Source organism: Lepeophtheirus salmonis, chromosome 4, assembly GCF_016086655.4.
Source record: "Lepeophtheirus salmonis chromosome 4, UVic_Lsal_1.4, whole genome shotgun sequence".
NCBI classification, from domain to species: Eukaryota; Metazoa; Arthropoda; class Copepoda; order Siphonostomatoida; family Caligidae; genus Lepeophtheirus; species Lepeophtheirus salmonis.
This window is the reverse complement of record NC_052134.2, coordinates 4,868,324-4,894,077: the sequence shown is the minus strand read 5'-3', so window position 1 is coordinate 4,894,077 and position 25,754 is coordinate 4,868,324. Positions and strand designations below refer to the sequence as shown.

Sequence of the window (25,754 nt, the reverse complement as noted above, 5' to 3'; positions counted from 1 at the left end):
TTATACAAATTTATATGCAAACGAATCTCCAGACAAATTTCAACAAACTATACTTCATCAACGAATCAAATATAGGATTGAATATCTATTTTTTTTTTTTTGCGCATAAAAAAAATGTAATTTTCTCTGATTTCTTTTTGCTCATAAATTTTTTGAGTTTGAATAAATTTATTCGCACACAAACCTTATTAAATGATGCTAACAAACTAACCTCTAATAAATAAAAAAAAACTCGTAAAAAGTTGACCATATTGAATACCTTTAAAGCTAACCCGTTGTACAATTTGAACTGGTCCTTCATAGTTAGTTTTTCAACATGTTCATGAACACATTTATACTTTTATTTAGTTTTTATCCGCACTTAAGTAATGCAATCGATAATAATGTGACACAAATTATTTCAACTGAGGAGCCTTCAATACCCAGAACAACTACGATTAATTATAATAATTCTTTATATGATGAAAAAGATTACACAAGGAACGAGTTCTCCACAGACGAGTCCATTTCAAACCTACTCTCAACTACAGTCAATACAAGCATTGTGGATGGAGAAGAAGATAAAAGTATAACTGAGGCCCCAATACTCTCCACAAGAACCAAACATGTATCTCTTCATGATTTATTAACTGAGGGTATGGAGGATAAGACTTTATATGTGAAGAATTCAAAAGGAGAAATTACTTCCTATTCTACAGCTAACAAAACAGATATAGAGTCTGTTCCTTTCTTCGCAAAGGCTGAATCCAGTGAATCACCTGTGTCATTTAATGAACCAACAGTAATATATCATTACGTAGAAATAAGAAAATTATCCGACTAACCACTTTGTTTCAGAATGGAGTCATTGTTAAAGAATTGAATAGAGAGAGGAGTTGCTGCCGTTATTTCTTTACAAATAACAAAACGTTTGTGTGCATCCCAAAAAAATGCTTGTGAACTAATTAACCAATATTATATCTAGTTACAAGCAATACATTCATCTAAAGGCAATATAAAAGTAATTGATATTTGAAGAGCAAAAAAAAAAAGGAAATCATTTTATGACACAAGTCAGGGGCCCGCAGGGAGCGGAAGCTATAGCCTTCATTATAGATTTGGGATAAAAAATTTAATAGGAAAACAGCCTTATGCATTTTTTTAGGATAAAAAAGATCATTTGATCAAATCCTTGGGCGAAGCGAAAATCTTTCATCGTTATAATTTTTCCAAAAAATCTTTAAAAAACCTTGTCAACAAAATTTTAGTTTGTCTAAAATCTATAAAATTCCATATTCAATTCCATGTTTACTTGATGAGTTAATACGGATATGTACTTATCTTTTCGTACCAGATCTGGTTTTTGAGAATTTTTGCTCAGAATTTTTTATTTTTTCCCTCTTAATAAGTTTGAATTTTTTTCTTTTTGAAAATATGAAGAATCAATAGTCTATATAAAAGTTATAGAATCTTTTTTCCATAATGTTATACTAATTTCAAATTGGGCTTGTTTTTTATATGCAGTCATCCAGTCTTAAGAAAATGCTATTTAAAGGTTAAACAACCCAAACAAAGGGTTATGTTTTAAAAGGAATAACGCCTAGGTTTTTCGAATGTTTTTACATTTAAAGGGACTTATTCGAAGCGTAGTTAGTTAATATTTTATTATCCAAAGAGTATTTGGTTCTAATAGGTCTAGTTTAGTTACAATATTGATTTTTTTTAATATTGTCAAAAGTAGCTAAATTATGTTTACCAATTAATATTTGAATACATTTTTCCCTTGTTTATGCAATATTTTAAAAATTTCAGTACTTAACTTCAAGAAATTTCTGCTTCAAATAAAATATATTCAAATAAATATTGCAGATTAGGTAGACCTTCTTGAACCAAATACTTTTTAGGAAATTAAATCCTAATTGTTTATGCTCCAAGTAAAATCCATAGGCGTAAAAAGAATTGAAACCCCGAGTTTTTATTTCTTTTTCAAACAAAGCCTTTAAAATCCCGTTGTTTTTTAACCTCTAATTTGCATTTTCTCAGGATCGGATGATCACACATCAAATATAAGTACATATTCAAGAATCAACACAACATATTAAAAAAGAATAAACATACTTTTTTGTGGATCATTAATTTATTCAAAAAAAAAAGTAAATTAATTATCTGTCTTTTCATTCCTAGTAATTTCAAGTAAATTCATTCCCTTTTCAAAATTCAATCTCAAACATTTCATTCTCATTTTGAAGAGGAGGAATATTTAATGACGCCGGTCAGTTTATGTTTCTAAACTAGTAAGTAGTTTTTGTTTAGCACTGTACAAGGAGGGCTGGGTAAAGGCAGTCAGCACTGATGATGACTAGTGATGGATGGGAGACGGATGTTATTTATGGTGTTTATATATTAGAATGACGTCATCATAAGTCATTTTTCATAATGCCAGCATGTTGTTGTGTACCAATTGTCGCAGTTGATATAGATTTCTACTAAAGGACACTAATGTGTCTTTACTCTCATTCCCTCATGATGAACGCTGAAAAGGGGCCTGGCTTTGAGCGATTCCTAGGTTTTCATTTTTAAGACAATGATTTTGTTTCAATTCAACAATTTATACCATATAGTTTTTTATGTTATTTTTTTTGTTAGATAAAAAACCAGCCCAAAAAGTATAAAAATTAGAGATGGGGATGCCGTAAGAGTTTGTAGATTAAATTTGGAAAATTTGTTATTATTTATGTGTTGACTGAGGAAAAATTGAAGTGTCCATAAAAAAGTCATTTCATTTTGATCTTTTTTCTGAAAGGCCATTTAAAATAATATTTACTTCTAAAAAGAGAATAATTAAATGAAATATGGACTCAATTTAATAAAAATAGCCATAAGAAGGCTTGGCCCTTTCTAACAAAAAAGTTCATTTTAAAGATAGAAAAAAGCATTTTTCTATTTAAAAAAAAAACCTCATTCGATAAACATTTCTAAAAAAAAAAAATAGGTCGAAAGACCACTCCAAAATTTATTTTTTTCCTCTCATTTCATGTTACCTCAGAAAAAATGGGATTGTCTTTACATATTTGAGCCGAAAAAATGGAATATGAGTCGAGAAAATTGGGAGGAGAAAAATCGTAGAGACGTCCACCTATTAATATTTTTTTTTTTTATTATTAGAAACAACAATGATAATAATCTTGAATGATATAATATATTTAATACTACAATAATACTACGATGGAAATATAATTGAATCAAAGTTTTCCTTTTCTTGTAAGATACAAAATAATTTGTGTAATGAATACAAATCCATAGTGAAGAAATTCATAATATATGGAAAGCCTTTACGTAATATTATATTGAATGATACCAGCTTATAATTATATGTGTCTCCTTAAAAATGCTCTCCTGATGCCAATCATCAATGATGACAATCCAGTGTAGAATTGGCATGTTAAAAAAAGAAGCTGAAAATCACCGTGGTAACCCTGACAATTTGAAGAATGTTTAGGAGGAGAGAAAGAATACTGCTTATGACATTTCATTGGATCAGCTCCAATCAGGAAGGCGAAAATGATATAAACAAAGGAATTGGATAGAATTACTACGATGTCGATCCCCAATTATACTCTGAGTCCGCCAAGGACTTACAATTATAACTCCACTGTTATTGTTTTGTTTAAACCAGCAGGAACAGGGCCCTTTTTTGTAGAAAATGGTGTGTTTCTCAGAAGATGGACAATTTTGGGAACGACCAATTTGTCCCAGATACGGAGTTTTTCTAATTTTGTAATATTCAGCAAAATATATCTGTTGACTTCCTTAGTCACTGTCTCCAAAAAAAGTTCTTAATTCTCTTTAATGGCATGTTCTTGGGATATCAAAGAGACCACAACGCCATGGGGAGTACTTGAGGATGCGTGCCGAAAGTTGGGAAATTAGGTTTCAACCTTGTTTTTTAGAGAGGTGACTAATTCTGTTTTAGTTATGTTTAATTTCAATCCTGATGTTCCTTCAAATTCAGCAAGTTTATCTATAACAGATCATCTTAGCGAGATTTGTATGTCAGTTTGTGATCTTGTTTTAAAAATTGGGAGATCATCTGCATAAAAAATAGTCTTAAATGATATATCGTTAATTTTTAGGCCTTTCACGAGATGTTTCGAATGGATTCTGCAATAGATATCGTTAATGGTAATCAGAAACAACAAAGAAGCAAGAGGATTGCCACGTTGGCATCTCCTTTCTATGATATCATATTCATGAATGTAGGAGGAAGACCACTTATATGTTCACTAGTCAGGAACTAAATAATAATGACAACCGTTAAGGAAGAGAAAATTCATTCATATATTAACAATTACAAATTAACAGGGCAGCTAAAAAACACAAAAGTATATAGAAATTGACAGCTAATGGAATAATAGATGGTGCAAAAATGTTTTGGGATACTTTAGGATCTAGGGACCTTAGCTTTGCAATTATCACATTTTTATCAGAACTAAATAACCTTTACCAGTGCTTTGATTAATTATTCCGTTCGATTTCTGACAAAGAAACTCAACATTTTTTTTTGTACTCCAATGGTATCATCAATCATCCTATACCAAAAATGTAGCCTAAAATGCTCTGACTAAAATTAAACATTAAACTTGTTTACCCTGGTTCACTGTAAAATGATTGCAGTAGAAAGGTTGAAAACAAAATGATTGTGGTAATATCATCATTTTCATTTTGATTGTGAGAAAAAATGGTTGTGAAGCAAAATCATCGTGAGCAAGATAATTGTGAGTAATATTATTGCAAGACAGTATTATTGAGTGCAATTTGATTGTAATTTTATATTATATTCGAACAATATGAATGTGAACTCCTGTGGGGCTTCAAGACAGTTTAAATTAAACCGCCGCTGCTCCTCTGAGGATCAAGGACTCCTTCTAATACTCCATAATCCACCCACAGCCCTCAAGTTGGACAGGTAAACAGCTTGGCTCCAAGGCAGGTTATTTTCCTTCGCTGAGGCTTCCCTGAGCATCATAGAAACATGAAAGCCGTTTTGTCTTGTTGTTAGAGAGGAGACTTATGTACTCCACCAGAAAACTCAGAATACCCTTTCAGGTTTTCTGAGTTTCTGAGTTTTCTGTGCGCACAGTATAGTTATGAAAATGTTGTTTTATTTTAAATATGATGTCAACATCCAGTGTGTCTACTCCATGGTGAAAACAATTGTTGCTGGACAGCCTACACAAATTAAAGATTTGTTCTGCAAGGACTTTTTTAAGTTGGCAAAAACATTCCTCCCATCCTCAAGACGCCAAATTCTCCCAAAGTTGGCCTTGACGTCGTTTCCTTTAATTGCAATACATTTCGAAAATATCCCTTTCTTCTCCAGTGTTTCTCGGATGTATTATGTAATGATGTCAGCTGATTAATTTGCAGTGCTTTTCAATTCAATTGATTTGCTCTGCAGAACACCATTCTTCCAATAAAAATATTGAATGAACGGAGGGAATATTTTCTCAGCTACAAGATTGCTGCCATCAATAGACACGCCAAAGTACAGAATTTCTTCGAGTACTTTCAGAGTAACTTTGACCGAATGTTGGGCTATCACGACATGAAGAATAGCTTCTATCTTGGTGCGAGCACTTGTGATCTTTGGATATGTCACAGAATTCGGGAAAATCTTTCTTAGCAAACCAAATGTGCAATCCATTGATCTATAGCTGTTGAGATGGTTTATTGAGTGAAAAGTGAGGGGGCCCTCTGCAGCCGAAACAGAAGTGTCGTTTTTACTCACAAAAAAGGATGTCACTTAACTCGACTGGCTCTCTTCTCTTGCTGCAGTTTTGTGTTTAGCAGAGTGTACGCGATCTTCCAAATCGCTGCTACCTTCATTTTCCACTGACACGCAAGTGCCTTCTCTGCATGATCTGTACCAGCTAACGAAGCATCATGGCCGATCGAAAGCAAAAGTTGTTTTAGTTCATCAATGAAATTACATTTATATGAATATTCAACGACTTGAATATGACTTGAGATTCGATGTGGACATACAGTATAAGGATATTTTCCCTACTCTGATTAATGCTGTGTTGTAAGCTGCAGGAGTGGAGGCTATGAATTAAAGATATATGAAATAAGGATGAGATACCTACTACAGTTGAGAACAGGTCCAGCAGGGATTTTTTCTTTTTTTTTTCCAGTTTTAAATGATTTTTTCTCGACGGATTTTTTCGGTCCAGAGCGTTGTCTCAGACTGTGGACCTATTTTTTTCAGTCTCAATTTATGCACCAATCTTTTTTGGTATTAACCTATGGACGGATTTTTTTCGTCTCTTTTATTATGAAAGACCAAATTTATTTTTTCTATATCAACCGTCAAAAAAATCTCAAAAGTACACAATATGTTCTAGAGCAAATACTTTATACATAGAAGAGACGACAGGATTAAAATTCATCCGTGCTAACTCTGTTTAAACATTGTATGACCTCATTGTACTTGAATATACATTAATGTCATGTTATAAACAATTTATCTATGAAATTGGTTAAGACCGTTTTTTTGGGAGCAAACTTTTTCTTTGGGCCGATCTTGACCGAATTTTTCTGAGACCAATGCAGACTGAGCATTTTTATTAACCCGAACTAATTCAGTCCAACAAAAAATGTAACGGTCTCAGACTGGTCTTAGACTTCCAGACCCAACCCAAACACTATTATCAACAAGAGTTTAAGTGTGAACTCATTTCATTTACAAATAAGGACTTTGAATACAGCCTATCGGATAACAAATCCTCCTATTCTACATGTCATGGCCTATTAAAAAAGAAGCAAATTAAAAAATGATCTATTTCCATCACCGCAACACACTCCTTAATCTTGAGAACGGTGAAATACGAATTGGGCACCTTCTGAAGCAAGATGCAGTAAATAATTGGAATGATTAAATGAACAAATAGACGTGTTTCACTCCTCCAATCAACTCAACAATTTGCTTTTTACTCTTATCAAAATCATAAGAAGCATCCAGCTTCAAAGTTTGTACATATTGCGAGGTCAAATAAAATTAAACTGCTGTATCTTGTTATGTATAATTGTCAAAAATCTTTCTTATTGGTGATCGTTTTTTTTTTTTTTGGCTCTAAACCTTACAATATCTTTTTAAAAAAAGGGTGCAAAGATATGGCAAAAAACTACTTTTTTTTTTTGTTTTAAATAACTAGTATGAGCCTGCCCGTTCCACGGACGTACTGGCCGGAGACGCATTTGGACACAAAGTGCAGGTGGTCAAATAATTTAAAATTCAAAAAAATCATGTTAGTCATAACTTATGTTTGTCTATTTGATTCAAATATTAAAGTACCTAATTTATTCCAGAACAATAATTAAAAAACCCAAGTACAAAAAAAACAAAAATTGGTAATTGATAAAAAAAAGGTTATGTTCTTCAGAATTACTCCTAAACAAGTATTGTTTACGGCAATACTCCCAGAGTTACGCATGCTTAAAAGACAAACCCCCAAATTGCAAAGATACCGAATAATCAGTAACAGTAAACAATCAACAGATAGCTACGTAACAATCCTCTCAATATGTAGATAAACCGAGTTTATGATTAATATTTTTTTTGATTTTTTGAATCACAAATAAAAAGTTTTTTATAATAATCTATGTAAATTAACCCCTGTTGAATACCATGTCAATAAACTAACCTACCCCTAACTTGCCTAAAGTAAAGATCGCTTAATATATGCACCAACAACATAACAACTTAAAATTACTTTACCTCCAAATAATTTAATATCCTGCGTAATACCCAATGCTTATGGGCCATAGGTACTTCAAAGTATTAGTTATAGAATGTCACTATTTGTCTTTATCGAACATATTAAATTCTCATAAGTGTTCATTTGAATTGCAGCAATCCAAGACGAATTAAGTGGCTCCTGCAATTTCCCTTCATTTACTACTTACAAAATTATAGAACAGATTGAATTCTCATAAGTGTTTATCCAAGATGAATTAACTGGCTAATGCAACTCCCCTCCCCTACTAATTTTTAATAGTAGATGGAGCTAGAATAAACAATAACGGTTACAAGGTAGCAAAAACGAATATTTTGTATATATAAGAATATATCATTTGTTAGTCAAAAAAATAATTTTTATAAATTAAAAAAAACAATTTTAAGGCCACCATGGCCTTGAAGGCCAAGGAAATTGTTACCATACCTGTTTGGGAGACTTAAAAACACATAAATTCGGGTTTAATATATAGCTAGACAAAGACTAATAGATACAATGGAGCTTGTTTTTGAGTCCTCTGTGTGTAGTAAAATTATATGATGATTTTTAAATTGTTTGATTTAATGGCTTAGAAAAACGTCTAATTTCATTGTTAATAGCTATGGTTCACTGTTAAAGTGGAAAAATAGGAAACGTAAGGGACAAAGTGATCCTGAAGCAAATAGAAGAGTGAATAAACTGACAAATGTACCTTGAATTCATTGTCCAAAAATTATTGTATTTAATATTATAATTGTATATTATGATATTGTTGCAAGTAAATGTGCATTTCATTTGTATATACAGGGTGAAATATTATTCTTACTGCCTAATTTCTTTTCTGTGAGGCCGTTTGAAAAAACAAATCAATATGCATTTTTTGTCAAAAACTGGAGTCTTGAATGTATTATTATTATTGGTTTTTATTAGTTTATATAATTTTAATAAATTATTTTCTACAATTTGTTTTATTGAAGTCATATATTTGTTCTAAGAATATAATCTCCATCTATATCAAATTACTTCCCTTTTTTCTCTGGCTTGTCTCCAAATAATGCCAAATATCAACAATTATACATTAAAGATTTCCCCACAGCAAATACGAGGTTGTGTAATTTAAATATCCCTACTTCGTTCTTCTTTATTATAAGTATCTTAAATTTATTTAATTGAATACCCAAATTTTTTTAAACCAACTTTTGTACTTCAATTATGTCATATGTAGGTAAAGTATTCAGAAATAGTTTTATTTTTGCATGGGCATCTCATACCTATATAAATATAGTAGGTTGGGCAGATACCACGTATAAAAATATTTAAAAAATTGGACATATTTTTATAACTTTTAAGTTTTTTATACTATGAACATATTAGATAATCAAATTAATTGTTGGTGTTGTATTTTTTGAAGCATTTGATATATAATGGAACATTGCATTTGCAATACTGTTATAAAGGCCTTGATTTGCAGTCAGGTAATTTGAATGCTTATATCCACCATCCATGTAAAAATTGGTCAACACCATTTCTTTGGTCGAATATGAATTCTATAGTTATTGCTACCTTGATCCATCCTATCTATGATTTGAAAATCTCAGAGATTCTGGGACTATTGTGTTAATATTAGTGTCAGCCATGAAAAAATTAAATCTTTCATAAGGACTTAATTATGATCTATTGATTTCAAGATGTACAGTGTTTCATTTGTCATGCACAACGGTTGATTGGAATTGGAACAATTTTCTCCATGATAATTTAGAGATTTAGGGATTTAACCTTTTTTGTATTAACTATGGATGTTCAGTGGATTTTGTTCACCTCTCGAGTTTTTAAGTACTTCCTAAAAAGGAAAATAAAAAGTAATGACGTCATTTTATTTAGAAATGTGACGTACACATGATTCTATTCCATAATTATTATTACTAATAAATAAATTTATACTATGATAAAATTATGAAATCAACTACGGGGACTACTTTTCGAATTTTGAGGAGTGAGAAACATGAGAAATTGAGCGAAGATGAGGTTCGTTTCAACAAAATGTGGGATGCATTGCAGTCTCTCGTATCGGAAGGTACATATTCTGGAGAATTCGATCCCCGGATAGGACCTGTAAGTACTTTACTTTTTACTCAAATTGACTGAAATTGTAGTTACCTCTGACTGTTTATTATGTATGAATATTCGATATTTGTCTATTGATGATTTTCCATAAATTCTTGGATAGTTTCTTCGTCGACTTGAGGGTCTTCTTTTTAAAATCGGGCAAAATTCTGAAAATATAGAAGAGTATGAAGCTAAATTAAAATCCTTAAATAATTTCGTGGATGAGGACAAACTCTTTGATTTCGATTATGATCTTCCACGTGAGCGAAAACGCTCTGCAAAGTCCCCATCCAACGCTAAGCAAAATAATCGTCTCATCATTCCTCCTCCTCCTTTGGCAAACTTGGACAACGACAGTGTACAGAAAGAGATCTTTCGAAAGACAATAGAGCGATATAGGGCACAAGACAGAAAAGAGTTGTTTGAATCCAATAAAGGAGGTACTATTCTACTCTAATAGCATCATTTATTACCAATTTTATAATATACATATCTTAGAGTCTTCACGTCTTCGAAAAAGAAGGGATGAACAATCCGCACAGTCTTTAATTCATGATCAGGATGTAGCTCAGGAAGAGATTGCTGAACAAATGTTGAGTTTGACCAAGTCCTTGAAGGAGCAAACTGAGGCAGCGAATCGAATGATTCATCGGGATATTTCCAGTCTGGAAGGGACTCGACGCACAGCTGATGAAAACATTGATAAACTAGCCGTTGAAAGTGATAGACTACAGGAACATCGAAGCACCTTCAATTGTAGATGCTGGATTTGGATACTTATGTTTATTGTCGTTATGACGTTTTTAAGTAAGATTAAAAGTTAAATTAGTATTTTTTGCAGTATTTGTATTTGCGTTTGTCTATTTCAGAAATGTTGGTCATAATGAAGTTATTTAAAAAGCCAACATAGATCATTCAGTCTCCTTAGAATACGTCATCTACTGAAATTGTGTTAATGTATGGATTAAATGGACATGTAGTGGCTTCTGGCTTTGTGATTCTTTAAAAATTATATCATGTTTCGACACAATGTATTTTATTTTGTTTATTCTCTTAATTAATAAATTTTAACTCTTCAGTTCACTATCGAGATTACTTCTTTAATTGTTTTGGGGCTCAAAGGAAATGTCAACATAATTGTTTTAGTGAAAATCGATCAATAAGCTAAATTATATAAACACGTTATTTATTCGTTGGATGGAAGCTCCGCTGTTTATAATTTAATTTGGAAGATAAATTCGATATTTTATTTTACGTTAATTAAGAAATTTGGTGTGAGCACAATTCAATATACAAGTGTGAACATCGAATATATTGCTATTGGCTAAGAAAAATTGTGTTTTTTAAGGTCTAAAATATTATAGAAAAAATATTATAGAAAAAATATCATAGCTACATACGGACTAGTAATATTATGGAGCATAGTGTCTTTAAAAAACTGAAGATCCTTTCTTATGAAATAAAATAGGTAGAAAAATAAAACGTTGACTCTAATTATTTTTTATCCCAGCCAGTTTTTATACGGAAATATCATATTTAAAGTAAATTCAATTATAATGTCAGCTTAATTCTAGATGTTTATAACTCTTCAGTGTATCCAATTTAGCTCTGAAATGTTAGACTATATGAGTAGTTCTCATTTCATTCAATCCGTGATATCAAGGGGTGGTTCAATTTCTTATTAAATTACCCATATTATGTAAGTTGTAACTTCTTTACATATTTAACTGATTGAGAGCCCGTTCCTCCAGAACTGAAGTAGCTTTTAATATTTATTTTTTGCAGTGATATATTAATTGACTAAGTTACAAAAGAAGATTGTGTTTCTGGGATTCCTCAAAATGTCTAATACATAAAGTAATTGTAATTGTTCATTCAAAAAACAGTAATTTCATAGAGGTGGAAAAATTCCTTACAATGTAAGTCCAAGTCGAGTTTGAAGTTATAAACATTTTCGTCTATTCTACAGATTTCTTTTGAGTTAATTATTTTAATATACGGTTGATACTGTTCTAGCTAAAGTATAGATTTACAGTTAATACAATTGTAATTGATTGTCATATCAAGTTGAGTCACAAGTCTTCAAAATATGGATTCTAGTACAATTTTCCACCTCTGCTCTTAAGTCACATCCTTGGGAAACGGGATAACAAGATATAATTAATATCCAAAAAGATGGGATTCAATATTTATTCAGGCAATTTTTCAATTGGAAATTATTCGCCATATTGTAAAAATGAAGTAAAGGAACAACATTGCTAATGCTTCAAAATAATAAAACTATATTACCTTTGAATTGATTAATATATAAATTACTTTTTACACTACTAACAAAGTTATATTTTCTAACGCTAATAATCAATCCATTATATGTTATTTGGCCTTGTTAGGTTAAGATGTATTTTAAGGAGTATTTATCAAAAGGTAGGCCAAAGAGTACTGATAAAAAATGTCAACTATCTTTAACTTTCATTTTGGCTACAATTATGTAAACTATTTCATCCTCAATTTAAAAGATAGAAGGAAAAAAACATAAAATACATTCTGTTTAAAATCCTAATAAACAAACTATGCTTCCTATAAATACATATATGTAAAAGTGCCCTATTTCTGAGCACATAATCTCATTATGAAATGTTCTACATTTACATGATTTGATGCTCAATAGAAATAAATTAGGAAAGTTGGGTTTAAGTTCAAGATAATAGATGATCATACAATCACTAAAAATAACAAGACAGTCTCTTAGACCACTTTACGTGGCAAAAAAAAAACCATTCCCTTCACATAATTAAAACGTAGTAATTATTTATCTCTGCATTACTCTGAAATAAAATTATCATAGTTGGAGCGTGGATATTGAATTTATTGGTGCCATATAGGATATAAAGGGTAAATCAGAATACTCGATTAAATACTGAAGGAATTTCAAACGTAAAACAAAGAATTAGAAGAGTAGATTAAAGTTCCTCCATCTCGTGATCTGATTCAACGACTTCTTCCAAAATCTTTTTGGTCAGTTTGGGCTGGATCTTAAGCTTCTCTGTAGAAGCAAGGCCGAGCTCAGTATTTTCTTCAGTATCATCAATATCCATTTCCTTGGCCGGTCTCTTGAGACCTGCAGCTGGAGAACGAATAAGAGCCATATCCCTTTGAACTTCCTTCACGTCTTTTTCATCTTGGATCTTTTTAGCCCTTTTCATACGGTCGTAAATGTATTTAGCTTGTCTTTTATTCTTAATTTCCTCAACTCGCTTCATTGCAGTAACTAAAAAAAAAGATTTAAGTTATTTCGGTTCACTTCTCATCAAATGTCTCCTCCTCGAAACTTACTCGTATTTTCCCAAAGAGCACGGTCATACTTGACAGGCTCGTTCCTCCTTCGCTCAAACTCGAAAGAAGGATCAACACCAAGCTCCTTTCCAGATGCTTTACGGAAGGCTTTGGTCCATTTGGCCTTACGTGGATTCTTCTTTTTCTTGAAGTTCTTGTGACATTTGGAACGACAAAATATGAACTCCTTGCAGTCATTACGAATAAACAGTATTCCCTTTCCAGGATAACGCGGAGAACCGCAGAAATAGCACTTTTCCACCCTCATTCCGTGACGGAGAGGTTTGTTATTCTTCTCACTTTAAAAGAATGAGCTCACGGTAGGAAAAGGAAATCTCATACAAAATACCAGGTTACCAAATGAAATACTCCTTCTCCTTTTCTACACTACCATTGTTTCTTAGTAATTTCTTATGGCAAAACTGTTTTTCTCCCTTATAATATTTTCTATTCTTTAGTAGCACTTGCACATAATAATACTCCAATATTATTTAATTGCGTATTTAATCAATACTATTTATATATTTCTAGATGTAAAGCTATTTCATGGTCTTATTTTAAAATATTCTTATTATAATATTTTCGGTCAGTAAGGTGAAATTATGGATAATAATTTGTTATTCTTATGTCATTTACAGAAGAGCTAATCGTAGCTTTATAAGTTAAAATTATAAATAAAGTTAATTATGAATTTTCCCTCTTCAGTTTCCCACTCTTCTAAATTTCTCCTCTATAGAGCATTTTTACTAACATCATAAATTATAACATAACTGAAGGAAACGCCATTTTGGGGCAACTTAAAGTTGATATTTTGGCTACATAAAGTGAGAAATTTCTAAAAAATCTTGATTGAACTCTATAAAGTAGCTTTAAGATTTAAAAAAAACACTTAATTTATACTGTGAATATTTTTGACATTAATGATAAACAGTCTCATAATTATATATTGATCTAAAATTATCCGGTTATCCAATCAATAATATATTTTATCTTAGCAAAAGTTATAACGCAATTTTTAATGCGTGTTATTCAAAGGCATGTACAGGGTGCGGTTTTACAATTAATAATTTTTTAAACCGGTTTTTCTTGGAAACCCTTAGTCGTACAGCTTTAAAAACCAGTTTATCAGATTCAGTGTTTTATGTTAAAGTAAATCTTAGGAATCTTAAGAATATTTTGATATCGGCTGCCGCAAAATAAACTACTTTAACCCTGAGGATTCCCCAACCACAAGACTCATCGTAGAATTATGCCGCCGAGTTAATTAAATATTTTTCATCAATATCAATTCGGTATGAAAGTACTCTTAGGGTAATTATATCGGTGAATTTATTTGTGCAGTTATAATATTTTTATTTTGTAACATTTGTCTATAGTTTTCTATTTGTACATAGTTCAATTTTATATTTTGCATTGGCTATGGATGGTTACATTTGTTAATTATTTATTATATTATTAGTAGTATCTATATTTTCTCAGAAAAATAATAAATTTATAAGATAATTAATATATTCCGCTTTGTGTAACAGTATAATATTGAATATATGAATAATGAATTGGCTAATATTTTGCAAGGACTCCAAATTGATTCGGATTGGCCCTGTTCGATTGCATGGTTGATCAAAATACCATATAAATAAAATTTAAATACAAGAAGCAAGAGTAGGGAGAAGCCTTAACTGGCTTTGCCTGAGGCCCACAAATGAGTAACTGAATCCAACTAACTCGAAGATTAAGCTATAAAATCGACTAGAATTATGTACTCAAAGACTTGCAACTGCGAATTATAGTTTAAGTCAAATTATTTGAATTTAATATTGCAATAATAAATCCTCCACGGCCTGCTATGTTCATTCATCAAGCTGTGTATGCTACTGGGCCTTATAAACATATATCTCTTTCTAAGTTTATTAAATAATTATTGGTGGGCAACTTCTCAAATATATGACTGTTCGATTTCATGTTGTTTTTGAGCTTCATTAAATTAATTACCTTGGATTGGAGTTCACGATGAAAATCTATATATAAGTGTAAATACTAAATTATATATAATACCTTCCTCAAAAATAGAACAAACAAAGTAGGTATGTTAAAAAATGCCGATTTACGGAGAGAAAAAAACTTGCCGGAGGTGTGCACGGAAGTTTAGAAGTGTTTTGGGGATCTCCATAGAAATACTGGATTTTCATTACTTAAATGGGGGAAATCAAATTCATTCATTTATATTTAATGTAGATAAATTCTTAATATTTCACACATTCTAAATTTTTTTCAATACATTGCTTCGTTTAATTTCACCATTTTTGGAAAATATCTTAAAATCTTAAGATAGTCTCAAAAAATAAAAATGGTATTTAATGGATCACATATAAGTTACAAATATGTTTATGTAGTATCTTGTAAAGTTTTCATTTAATCCGACATTGGCACCTTTAACTTTTATAACTTGATATTATGAAAGTACTTTGTCTTAATTTTTAACCTCTCTTTTTTTCATTTATTGTCTGGGGAGCGTGGGAAGATATTCGTACACTCTAATTTCCTACACCAAAATCTGTGATTTGATTTAATAAAATATGATATTTCAATAAAACACCACAACTTTCTTAATCATCAAGAGAATTGAATTAAATTTTCAGGAATTACAGAGTACAGTATTGTGCAAAAGTTGATATTTTTAAATACCTACAATTGAGTTGTATAATTAATATGAAATTCGAGTATATGAATATATTCCCACGCTCTCCAGAAAATGAGTGATAGATGATAGATTGAAAAAAAGGAGATGTTAAAAATTGAGACAAAGTACTTTCATATTGCGCAGTAATTAAGATTAAAGGGGCTAATATCGGGTTAAAAATTATGTACTTCGCATCGACAAATTTAATAAAAACTTTGTAACATAATAGATAAATTACTTAATTAACGTCCATTATACATTTTATTTGATCCATTACAACTTATTTGTGATTTTGAAGGCTATCTTGACATGACTTATTCTCCAGTTAATAGTGCAATTAAACGAAGCAACGGACTAAAAAAAGACTAAATAAACTATATTTTAGTCACCATCAAAGATAATAATTATAATTATACTTATAATCAAGAAAAAAAGATGCAGTAATTTTAGTAAAAAAGCTACCCCTTATGGGCAATAAGAAAATGAACGTCAAAATGAACGCCGTTCATATTTTTCCCCCTTTATCGTTCATTTTTAATCCGTTCGTCCTTCATCCGTTCAAAAAATTTCGTGGAACCTCTCACCAAAAATAAATAGAATTAGGCCCAAAACTATTTGGTAGTTAGCCCTTCTTCCAACCATGAGATCATTATTTAATAATAGTTGATAATTGTTATGTATTTCATATTTCCTTCCTTGTTTTTATCTTCTTGTATATTCGTTTATGTATTAAAGTACTATGTTTTACGTATTATAAATAGTCTCGTATTTTGTAAATATATTAGAGTATAGTTAGAATACACATGATCTTATAATAAGTGTAGTCTTATTCCTCCACGCCATTTCTTCTTCTCATTTGTCTCTCGGTCATCCTGGATCTCTCTTACTATAAATAAGATTGTGTCTCTCCCTCGTCAAGACGCTACAATAATTGATCAGAGCTTTATAAGAGTTATTTCGTATCTAAGCAATCAATGTTCAGAACACAGATTAGAGAAAAAGAACAAGAAACATCGACAGTTAACAAGAACATACAATGTACATTTTTGTGTTTTTGAGGTAAAGCCGAGCAGAATAACTACATGATGCAACTGTTTATGCAGATATCGATCCAACCACTAGAATAAAAATTTAAAGAGATCCTACGTTCGATATAAATAATACTTTTTTAATAACTTGGATCAAGTATTGAGCAATGCTATAAGTTTTTAAGATCCGAAAAACTTCTAATCATTTTTATGATATCCGAAGCCAGTTTGGATCTCGGATCTTTTCGAGTAATACAAGTTTTATACCGTACCTGAGTACTTTGGATCCGGGTTCAAAAACCGTACTATCTCTACTCGTGAAATTTCCCGTTTGAGGTACTACCAATGGCGTAACTTTGTCATTTTTCCTCGTGATGTAAGGAATTTTTACTTTTCTTTACAAAAGTCACCTCTTTAATTTATAGAGGTGACGTAGTTGGTTATAAATAAACTTAGGAAAAGAGCACTAAAATTTTGAAAAATGTAATTTGTAGTTTGGCAAAAAAGTATTTCTCTTTTGTTGCAAGACGCAAGGGTATTATAAAATAGTTAATGTTAAGCCAAACTTATCCTTCTTCTAGTTTTCTATGGTCGGAATCTGGCTCCCTCACTTATCCGACCAAGCAATCATAACCCTGATTGCATCATATACATAGTTTCACCTCCAAAAAGAGACCCTAGTGAAAGAGGGTCTTTTCAGGTGGATCTTCCCTCGAAAAAGATCATCAAAGAATCATCAAAAGCTTTTGTGTAATCTAACTCAACTCAAATTTTTCTCTATGTATTTCATACTATTTTAGACAGATGAACAATTTTGACACAAAGAAGGGCAGAATGAACTCATTATACCACTACTAAACGTGGACATTTCGAGTTTATTTTTATTTTTTAAGAACAAATATTAAACTCTTGGATACTAAAGATAGTGTAGTGTTAATAATTACACATTGTAACATTATAAGCCTTCACGAATTCACCCTTTTAATTGAGTTAACAAGGTATATTCTGCGAAGGGAAATAAAAATTACATACTTCATAAAGTAAAACGATGGAGTAACATTATTTGTGGTATTATAAAAAGTAACTTAAGTCCACTATATCTATAATTTATTATAGATATCTCTGCATAAGATAACAGATGTGTTTCCTCACTTGGGTTATAGCTTTACTCATAACTAATATTAAGTTATTTACCATTTAAATATTGTTATGTTCAACGCCACCTTCTCGAGATTAGCTACGAAATACAGATTTCATAATAGAGCCCCTTTCAATAAATAGCCCTTTCTTTATTATTATGTATTTTGTATCAAAATATTATAGGCAGAAAATGCCCTCCATCTATGCTCAAGACTATATATAGAGATCGAGAACATGAAAAATGATTTGGGAATTTAAAAATTTGTTACTTTTCTTTTTCTTTTATGATATCCCAGTATATTTGATGTAGGTCTTATAAACGAGGCAGATATTAATTTAAACCTTGGGACTACAGAGACAAGACTTAGAATGATTTCGATAGCTACATAATTCCACTTTTAATATTATTTAAATTATGTAGTCTTCAAAATATTTACATCGAGTAGAATAATTAATTATAATCACTTATCAGCATACAATACCAATGTGAAATATGTCCTCATCCAAATCACCACTCTAAACCTCATGGTTATACTTAAGGATGTTACAATAGTCGATCATATATTGTTAAAAGAGATAAGTTGTTTTATCTGAGAGATATCAGTGCTTATATAAGTCATTGTCCGATATTTTTTGGGCGTTCGGAGTAAGTGGACTCGAGGGAATGTAGCCTTCCTACAAAATAAAGGAATTTTGCTTTTTATTTAAAAATTTCATATTTGAAATTTAATTTTGATTTGAATGAATTTTCTATTCTTCAGCTGTTGCCATTGTTGTTTAACTAACTTTTCATGAAAACCTAATAGAATATTAATTAGTACTCATGACATCATTTGGGATTTGTTGCAGAATTATAATTGTAAGTCCTTATTAAACTCAGAGTGGAATCAACGTCAGCGTAATTTTGGCCAATGTCCTTGTTAATTTCCTTCTCTCCCTCCTCCCTTGTCACAGCCGATTGTAGCTGATTTAATACAACATCATGACAGCTAAGCTGTTCTCCTTCAATACATGTTAATTTTCAGTTTCCTTGATTAAACATCCCCCAAAAAACACACGATTTTCATCACCATATTGGTTTTATAATGATCTCTTCCAGCAGATATGTTGTCTATCAAACTTCCTAACATATTCTTTTCTTTTTGATTTACACTCATGAGGAGTTAAACAATTTTCACATTACTGGTTATGTAAATAGTTGAATAAAATATAGGCTTCCATGGAATTTTTAAACGTGGAAACTTTTGAGGGGAATTAATAGGTATTTTGAGGAAATAAAGTGAATTTTCGACTAAAAAAAGTGTTCAATTGAGGAATATCTTAGTTGAAGACTGGAGACAAAAATATTTTAAGTGAAAAATAAAAATTCTTAATGTAGCAGTAGATCAACAGACAAGTTAATTTACAAAATATAGGAAATTTGACTAAAAAGTTGCAGTATTAAATATTATCTGGCCGATATGATTGAAAGTTCGTTATATGGGGATGGAATGGAATTCTTACTGGATTCTTACTCAGAGTTTCAAATAGGAACAGCCATAAATATTGTAAAAATCACATTTAATGTCATTTTGATTCATTGACGTTACCCTTAATATATAAAAAATATCTTGGTAGGGCCGTGTAAAGGGAATTCATGAATAAACTATTAAGAAATATATTTTGTCAGAAGTAAATCCAACATAGCAAAAGTTGACCCATTAAATTAGGGGGTGGGGTGGGGTAATTACATCTATTGAAGAAAATAAAGACCCCTCCTCCCTCTTCTGCGTTCCAAGTCGTGTTTGATCAGGGGAGCACCAAAAAATAAAGAATAATTCGGCGGAAGTTTTAATTGAAATAACTGAAGTAAGAAAATAAATTTTATTCTAGAATGATGATTATTAAAATATATTTGTGATGGAGGACAGAGATCATCAGCCTGCTCAGAAGCTCGAATGGTTAGGGTATGCATATTCTAAAATATTGTCATTTAAATGTATACGACATATTTCAAAATCACATAACCTACTCGCTTATTTGAAAATTCCAAATACAAAGTTTTCATTGCAATTTTTCGAAACTTTCCGCCCCTTTGCAACTCTAAAGTCGGGTTACTAAATCTATTGTGCATGTATACGTATAATGGAATATATATACACACAATAGGGCTGGGACAGTACACTTAACCCACGGTTTCGTACACCCTTCACGGTATGTCGTTCCGTGTCGTGTAATAATAAAATGTTTATTTCCATCAAATTAGTGTTGTTTTTCAAGTTTTTTTTTAGATATTTTATTCTATAATAATTATTTTTCTGTACAAATGAATTATTCTTGAATATATACTAAACTTCTCTAAAAACTAAGGTTGATATAAAATGCACATAGGTAATATAATACTATTATTTATGAATTCGTAACTTTTTTGGGAAAATATATTTTGATTATATAATGTATTAAATCTGTACTGTATCATGATACGATCTTTAGGTATTGAATGATATTATTATAATATATCAATATTTTACACGTCCGATTTATGTACAAAATATATTGCAAGTAATTAAAATATCATATGAAACGCTGGCCCAACGTAACTGTAATTATTAGCGTTTATTATTGTCTATCGATATATTGGATAAAATTTGATAGTAGATTGATATTGAATAAATATAATAAACATATTCTCCATACTTATACATCTTAAGTGTCAGGGTGAATGATCTTTTTACTATATTTTTGACACGAGCGAGTGTTTTATTGGTAATTTTGCTTGTTTTTGGAATTTTTTTTGAAAAACAAAAAGGGTTATTTATTGAAAAAAATTTCAAAAATTCATAATTATGTACAAAAAAATCGAAAAAAAAATTTCAAAAATTCATAATTATGTACAAAAAAAATCGAAAAATTAAATTTCAAAAATTCATAATTATGTACAAAAAAAATCGAAAAATTAAATTTCAAAAATTCATAATTATGTACAAAAAAAATCGAAAAATTAATTTTCAACTTTTTGACAATCAATTTGAAAAATTAAAGTTTTTGAAGAAATTTTTTAATGTTAAATTTTTTGGACAAAAATCTCAAAAAATCATACCTATTGAGAAAAAAAATATAAAAATTACATTTTCAATGATAAACTTTTTGGAAAAAAATTATAAAAACTAAATTTTTGGAAAAAATTATAAATTTTAAATTTCAAATTTTTTGGAGAAAAATTTCATAAATTCATAGATATAAAAAAAAATAATTAGGAAATAAATTTCAAAAATTAACAGATATTAAAAAAAAGATTTGGAAAAAATTTCAGATGTTAAAAAAATTAGTTGCTATTGACAAAATTTCAGATGTTAAATTTTTTTTAAAAATTCGTTGCTATTGACAAAATTTCAGACGTTTATTTTTTTGAATTTTTTTAAAAAAATTCGTTCCTATTAACAAAATTTCTGATTTTAATTTTTTTTTTTAATTTGTTCCTATTAATAAAATTTCAGATGTTAATTTTTTTTAAATTCGTCCCTATTGACAAAATTTCAGATGTTAATTTTTTTGCTCTACTACATAATTTGCGAGTATGACGAAAAAAAATCTAGTAAAATGAAAAAATTCCTTAATTTTTTTACGGGGGGGGGGGCTGCCCACCCCTTGCTGACAACCCTCTTGAGGGTGTTATATTTCATAGATTAACTAATATAATTAAGCAATGATAAAATGTGTCTTTAGTTTAAGCTCATTAATAGTGAAAACATTGCTCATATTTTTTTGCAAAATATGTGCAATGTTTTTAGTACATAATTATAGGTTAAAAAAATGAAAATGAAAGATAACTCTCTTTCTGTAATTGCAATCTGAAAATATTTTATAATTTTCTGAAGTCATGGATGGGATTATATACAAAAGAAATCCTGAAAAAATTTATCATACTGAAGAAAGAAAAAATCAGGAATTCCTTGATTTGGGGAACTGTAGTCACTCAAAGTTGTTATCTTTATTCTTGAAAATAAAACAATAAGTATTTGGTAATTACCCTTGATAAAAGAATGATTTTTAAAATATTATCCTACAGATCCATGAAGATTTACATAGTTTTTATGAGAATGTATGACATTGAAATAAAGAAAGTTTTTAACATTGTGTAGCTTAAATATGTATGTATAATGTATTTCCCATTATAATAATTGGTTCATAAGTTATTAAATTTACGATAAAACTTTGAAATTATATGTATGATAGCAGGGGCGTCCACAGGGGGTGGGCTGAAGAGGCTGTAGTTAAAGGAATTCTTTCATTTTAAATAGAAAATTTAAGATTTAAAAAAAAAAACATTAATATCTCAAATATTCATCAAAATTGATTAGCTTAACATGAGCGATTGCAATTGATCAATCAACAATCCAATTAGAGGGGTGTCCTCAGGGGTGGCCGGAGGTCTTGTAGTCCACTCCAATCTTACATTTCTTGGGGGAAAAAATTACAAAAATTAAATGCCACTACTGGCAATTATCAAGGTTATGTTTAGTTAGTTGCATCTCTTGGAAGCACACACATCAACCTTCTGCCAGATCAGGATTTTAATTTCTGTTTGAATCGAGATAATTGAGGGATTTTCAAAAAATGGACGAAAAAGAATTTCGTCTCAAAGGTAAACTTATCCTTTATGGAAGGCAAAACGCCTCAGGAGACTAAAAAGAAGCTTGATAAACATAATCAGGACTCTCGATTAGAACAGTTTATAAGTGGTTTCAAAATTTTGGAGTGGTCATATGGGCACTAGTGATGCTGAACGTTCTGGACGCCCTGTTGAGAGTAGTACTCCATAAATCATTGATAAAAATCTATGATGTGGTGATGGATGACACAAGAGTGAAGGTGCATGTGATTGCTAGTGCTGTGGGTATTTTGAGTTGGAAACCTATTTCCATTAATTTGGCGACCACATCTGCTGAGCTGTGAGCTGGTGCATTGTCGTGATGGAAATGGACTGTTTAGTGGGCCAATCAAGGATCTTTTTTCTTGCAGCTCAACTTTGTAACGGTCCAATAACGATGAATAATATGCACCTGTAATAGTTAAATTATTCTTTGAGTAATCCAAAAGACGGTCGCCATAATCTTTCCAGCCGATTCCAACATCAAACCAATGCCAAACAGAAAGAATTAGACCGATGAAAGTTTTTGTGAGTTCTTCCAAAAGATGCTACTAAATAAACATAACCTTGATACGTCCCAGACGTGTCATCTCTCAAACTTTGCACGGACTTTTCAAACGACCCTCGTATGTATGATCTAATATGGGAAAATAGAATAATTATTCATAATAATGGAAAGAAATCCTGATTCGCTTAGATATTGCAATGGTGGGATTTGTGCCACTTTTTTAAAATAACTATATGCATAAAATATGTAAGTAATTATTTGGTAGGTCCTTTATTATAAACGAGAGTTATATAAAGAGTATTTTACTCTCCATAAATATTTAATACCAGCCTTTCTGTGTTCACGCATTGCGGTTGAAAAGAAATCGAAATTGCGCTCAAGCATGCCCATCACATAAGAAAATCAAAACCGTATATAAACTCCTGCATATTCCATATGTAAATTACTATATCCTTCAAATTAGTCAGAACCAGTGCGATCTAAAAATGAGAATTTTGGTAAGTCAAACATTTTTATAAATAAGTCTTTTCTCTTTAAAATATTTTCCTCCCTTCATATCAAAAGGCCCTTATTTTGTTATTTATCGTTGGAGCCATCAACGCCTTCCCTTACCCCAGACCTGATGATCCATACAGCTCCTATTCACAACCTGTTCCACAGACCGGAAGAGTCAAAATTCAAGTAAGATTTTTAACTTGACTACATTTGAAATGTTATTATAATCTATTCTTATAAATAGGTATACAGAGGACCTAACCAAGGGAAAGATTACGATGCTTTTGCTCCTTGGGGATATTACAACACTCAACCTCTTGATCAGCAATCATCCTATCCTGCCAATTAAATAGTTAGCTATAGCAAAATCATTTAGATAACAAAGAAATATATATAATAATTATATGTCAAACCATTTTTAAATTGATTGTTGAGTTATGATTTTATGTTTCATAATAAATACAACAAAATGAACTCTGTTTTTGTCTTCATTTTATTATGTGTCAACTATTAGTTCTCAGACATAATCTTAATTAGAGGATTTCTTCACTTTCCCTCTAGTAACATTTACTACCATAAATTATTTATTTTTGAACTAGCCTAAAGATGTTATAAATTCAAAGTCATCTGGAGTGTAGTTATTTAATTCACTTTTCTCGTCTATGTACTATTTATTACAAGGTTAGTATACACAAGAAGACGTCAGTTGGATGAAAATGAGAGAACATATTGCATCAAAGTGGTTCTGAAGTTTGATTTTCTTTTTTGACTAGGAAAAATATGTCTAAGTATATATTTAACCATGTAATTGGTTTTTCCATTATAAGTATGTACATAATTAAAAACGAGTCCTTGGGAATGATGGGTTCTTGAGGTGAATATTTTCTAATTTTATTTTCCTTGAAATATAAAGAAACTTATATTTTATGTTTCACCTTTTTTTTTTTTTTTTTTTTTTTTTTTTTTTTGTTAGGGCTGGAAAAGTTATCTTTTGGGATGAAATTTCACTCAGAAGCCTTTATCTTTACATAACACTTTATTTGAAGATTTCTTTAAATTAAAAGAAAGGATAGAAAGATTGAAAATCAATTTGAACAGGATGTTAGACAATCTCTCTAATAAATATGATTTTAAATTTCACTTCTGATAAAGATTAAATCAACCAGTTAGTTATTTTATCTTATTTTATCATATTAAAAAAGAAAAAAATGTATATGCAGTGGCGTCCCCAGGATTGTATTTGGAGAAGGGTTTGATCTGTTAGAAGAGACAAAAATTTTAATGATTAATTTTAGAGTTAAAATTTTTTTTGCGTCGAGTTTGAATTTTGACAAAAAAAGTAAATAATTATTATGCATTTAAACACAATTACGCCCTATTAAATAATGAACAAAAAAAAGAAGAAGGAACACTCACAAACAAACGTTTTTCGTTTTATAATCAGTAAACTTAGTTTTTTCTTTACATGCACCCCTTCTTTAGTAAAAACAAATGAAATCCTCAGACGTTTTGGTAAACTCGTACAACTCTATACTGTAAACATAATTAAGGGTGATAATTTCGGTAAGAATACAAAAGCGTACGAGGAGAAGAGAAGAAATACTTATGGCATCATTGATTAAATAATATACATCTTCTTCTATCAAGAACGTTATCATCCCCGCCTTTATTATTCAATATTAATATAATATTAGATGCTGATAGTCAATAGAGAACTAAATAGAATGCCTAAAATAACGTTGCCTTCTGTCTGGATTACTGAAAATGGAGGCCCAGGAATTTGAAAAATACTTACCAAATGAGAAACAGATGGTTTGTCGGATATATCGACATAAATTCGCCTTTAGTCCCCTGTCTAGAATTACACGCCACTCATTATCCTCATCTCATAACAAGAGTATGGATATTCATCTATAAAATCAAGTTAACGATGAATACATCAAGTCAGACTTTAACTTTGATCTCACTAAGATGCTTATTGCATGTAATATAACCTTATCCATTGCTAATCATCCTACGTTCAACAAATTTATGGAGAAATACACGGGTAAATTCTTCCCTTCCCGAGGAACTATCATTA

General features: G+C 30.5%; 2 protein-coding genes and 1 long non-coding RNA gene across 4 annotated transcripts; 2 read left to right on the top strand and 1 right to left on the bottom strand.

Moving 5' to 3' along the window:
• Positions 1 to 279: 279 nt before the first annotated feature.
• Positions 280 to 3,229, top strand: LOC121116553 (uncharacterized). Of its 2 annotated transcripts, none has more exons than XR_011779586.1 (3): positions 280 to 781; positions 838 to 2,273; positions 3,026 to 3,229. It is a non-coding gene; the product is annotated as an uncharacterized lncRNA (long non-coding RNA). The 2 variants fall into 2 exon arrangements; XR_005863904.2 differs by having other exon boundaries at positions 292 to 781; positions 838 to 1,000.
• Positions 3,230 to 9,634: 6,405 nt separating this feature from the next.
• Use1 (Vesicle transport protein Use1) lies at positions 9,635 to 10,943 on the top strand. The gene is made up of 4 exons (XM_040710681.2): positions 9,635 to 9,866; positions 9,982 to 10,300; positions 10,359 to 10,667; positions 10,730 to 10,943. The coding sequence occupies exons 1-4, from the start codon at positions 9,708 to 9,710 to the stop codon at positions 10,768 to 10,770; spliced, it is 828 nt and encodes a 275-aa protein (XP_040566615.1). The 5' UTR covers positions 9,635 to 9,707; the 3' UTR covers positions 10,771 to 10,943.
• A 1,762-nt stretch (positions 10,944 to 12,705) lies between these two features.
• Positions 12,706 to 13,617, bottom strand: RpL24-like (ribosomal protein L24-like). Its single transcript, XM_040710679.2, has 2 exons — positions 13,194 to 13,617; positions 12,706 to 13,128 (listed from the first exon to the last, which is right to left on the bottom strand). Exons 1-2 carry the CDS (start codon positions 13,459 to 13,461, stop codon positions 12,821 to 12,823), a joined length of 576 nt encoding a protein of 191 aa, XP_040566613.1. The 5' UTR covers positions 13,462 to 13,617; the 3' UTR covers positions 12,706 to 12,820.
• Positions 13,618 to 25,754: the final 12,137 nt, after the last annotated feature.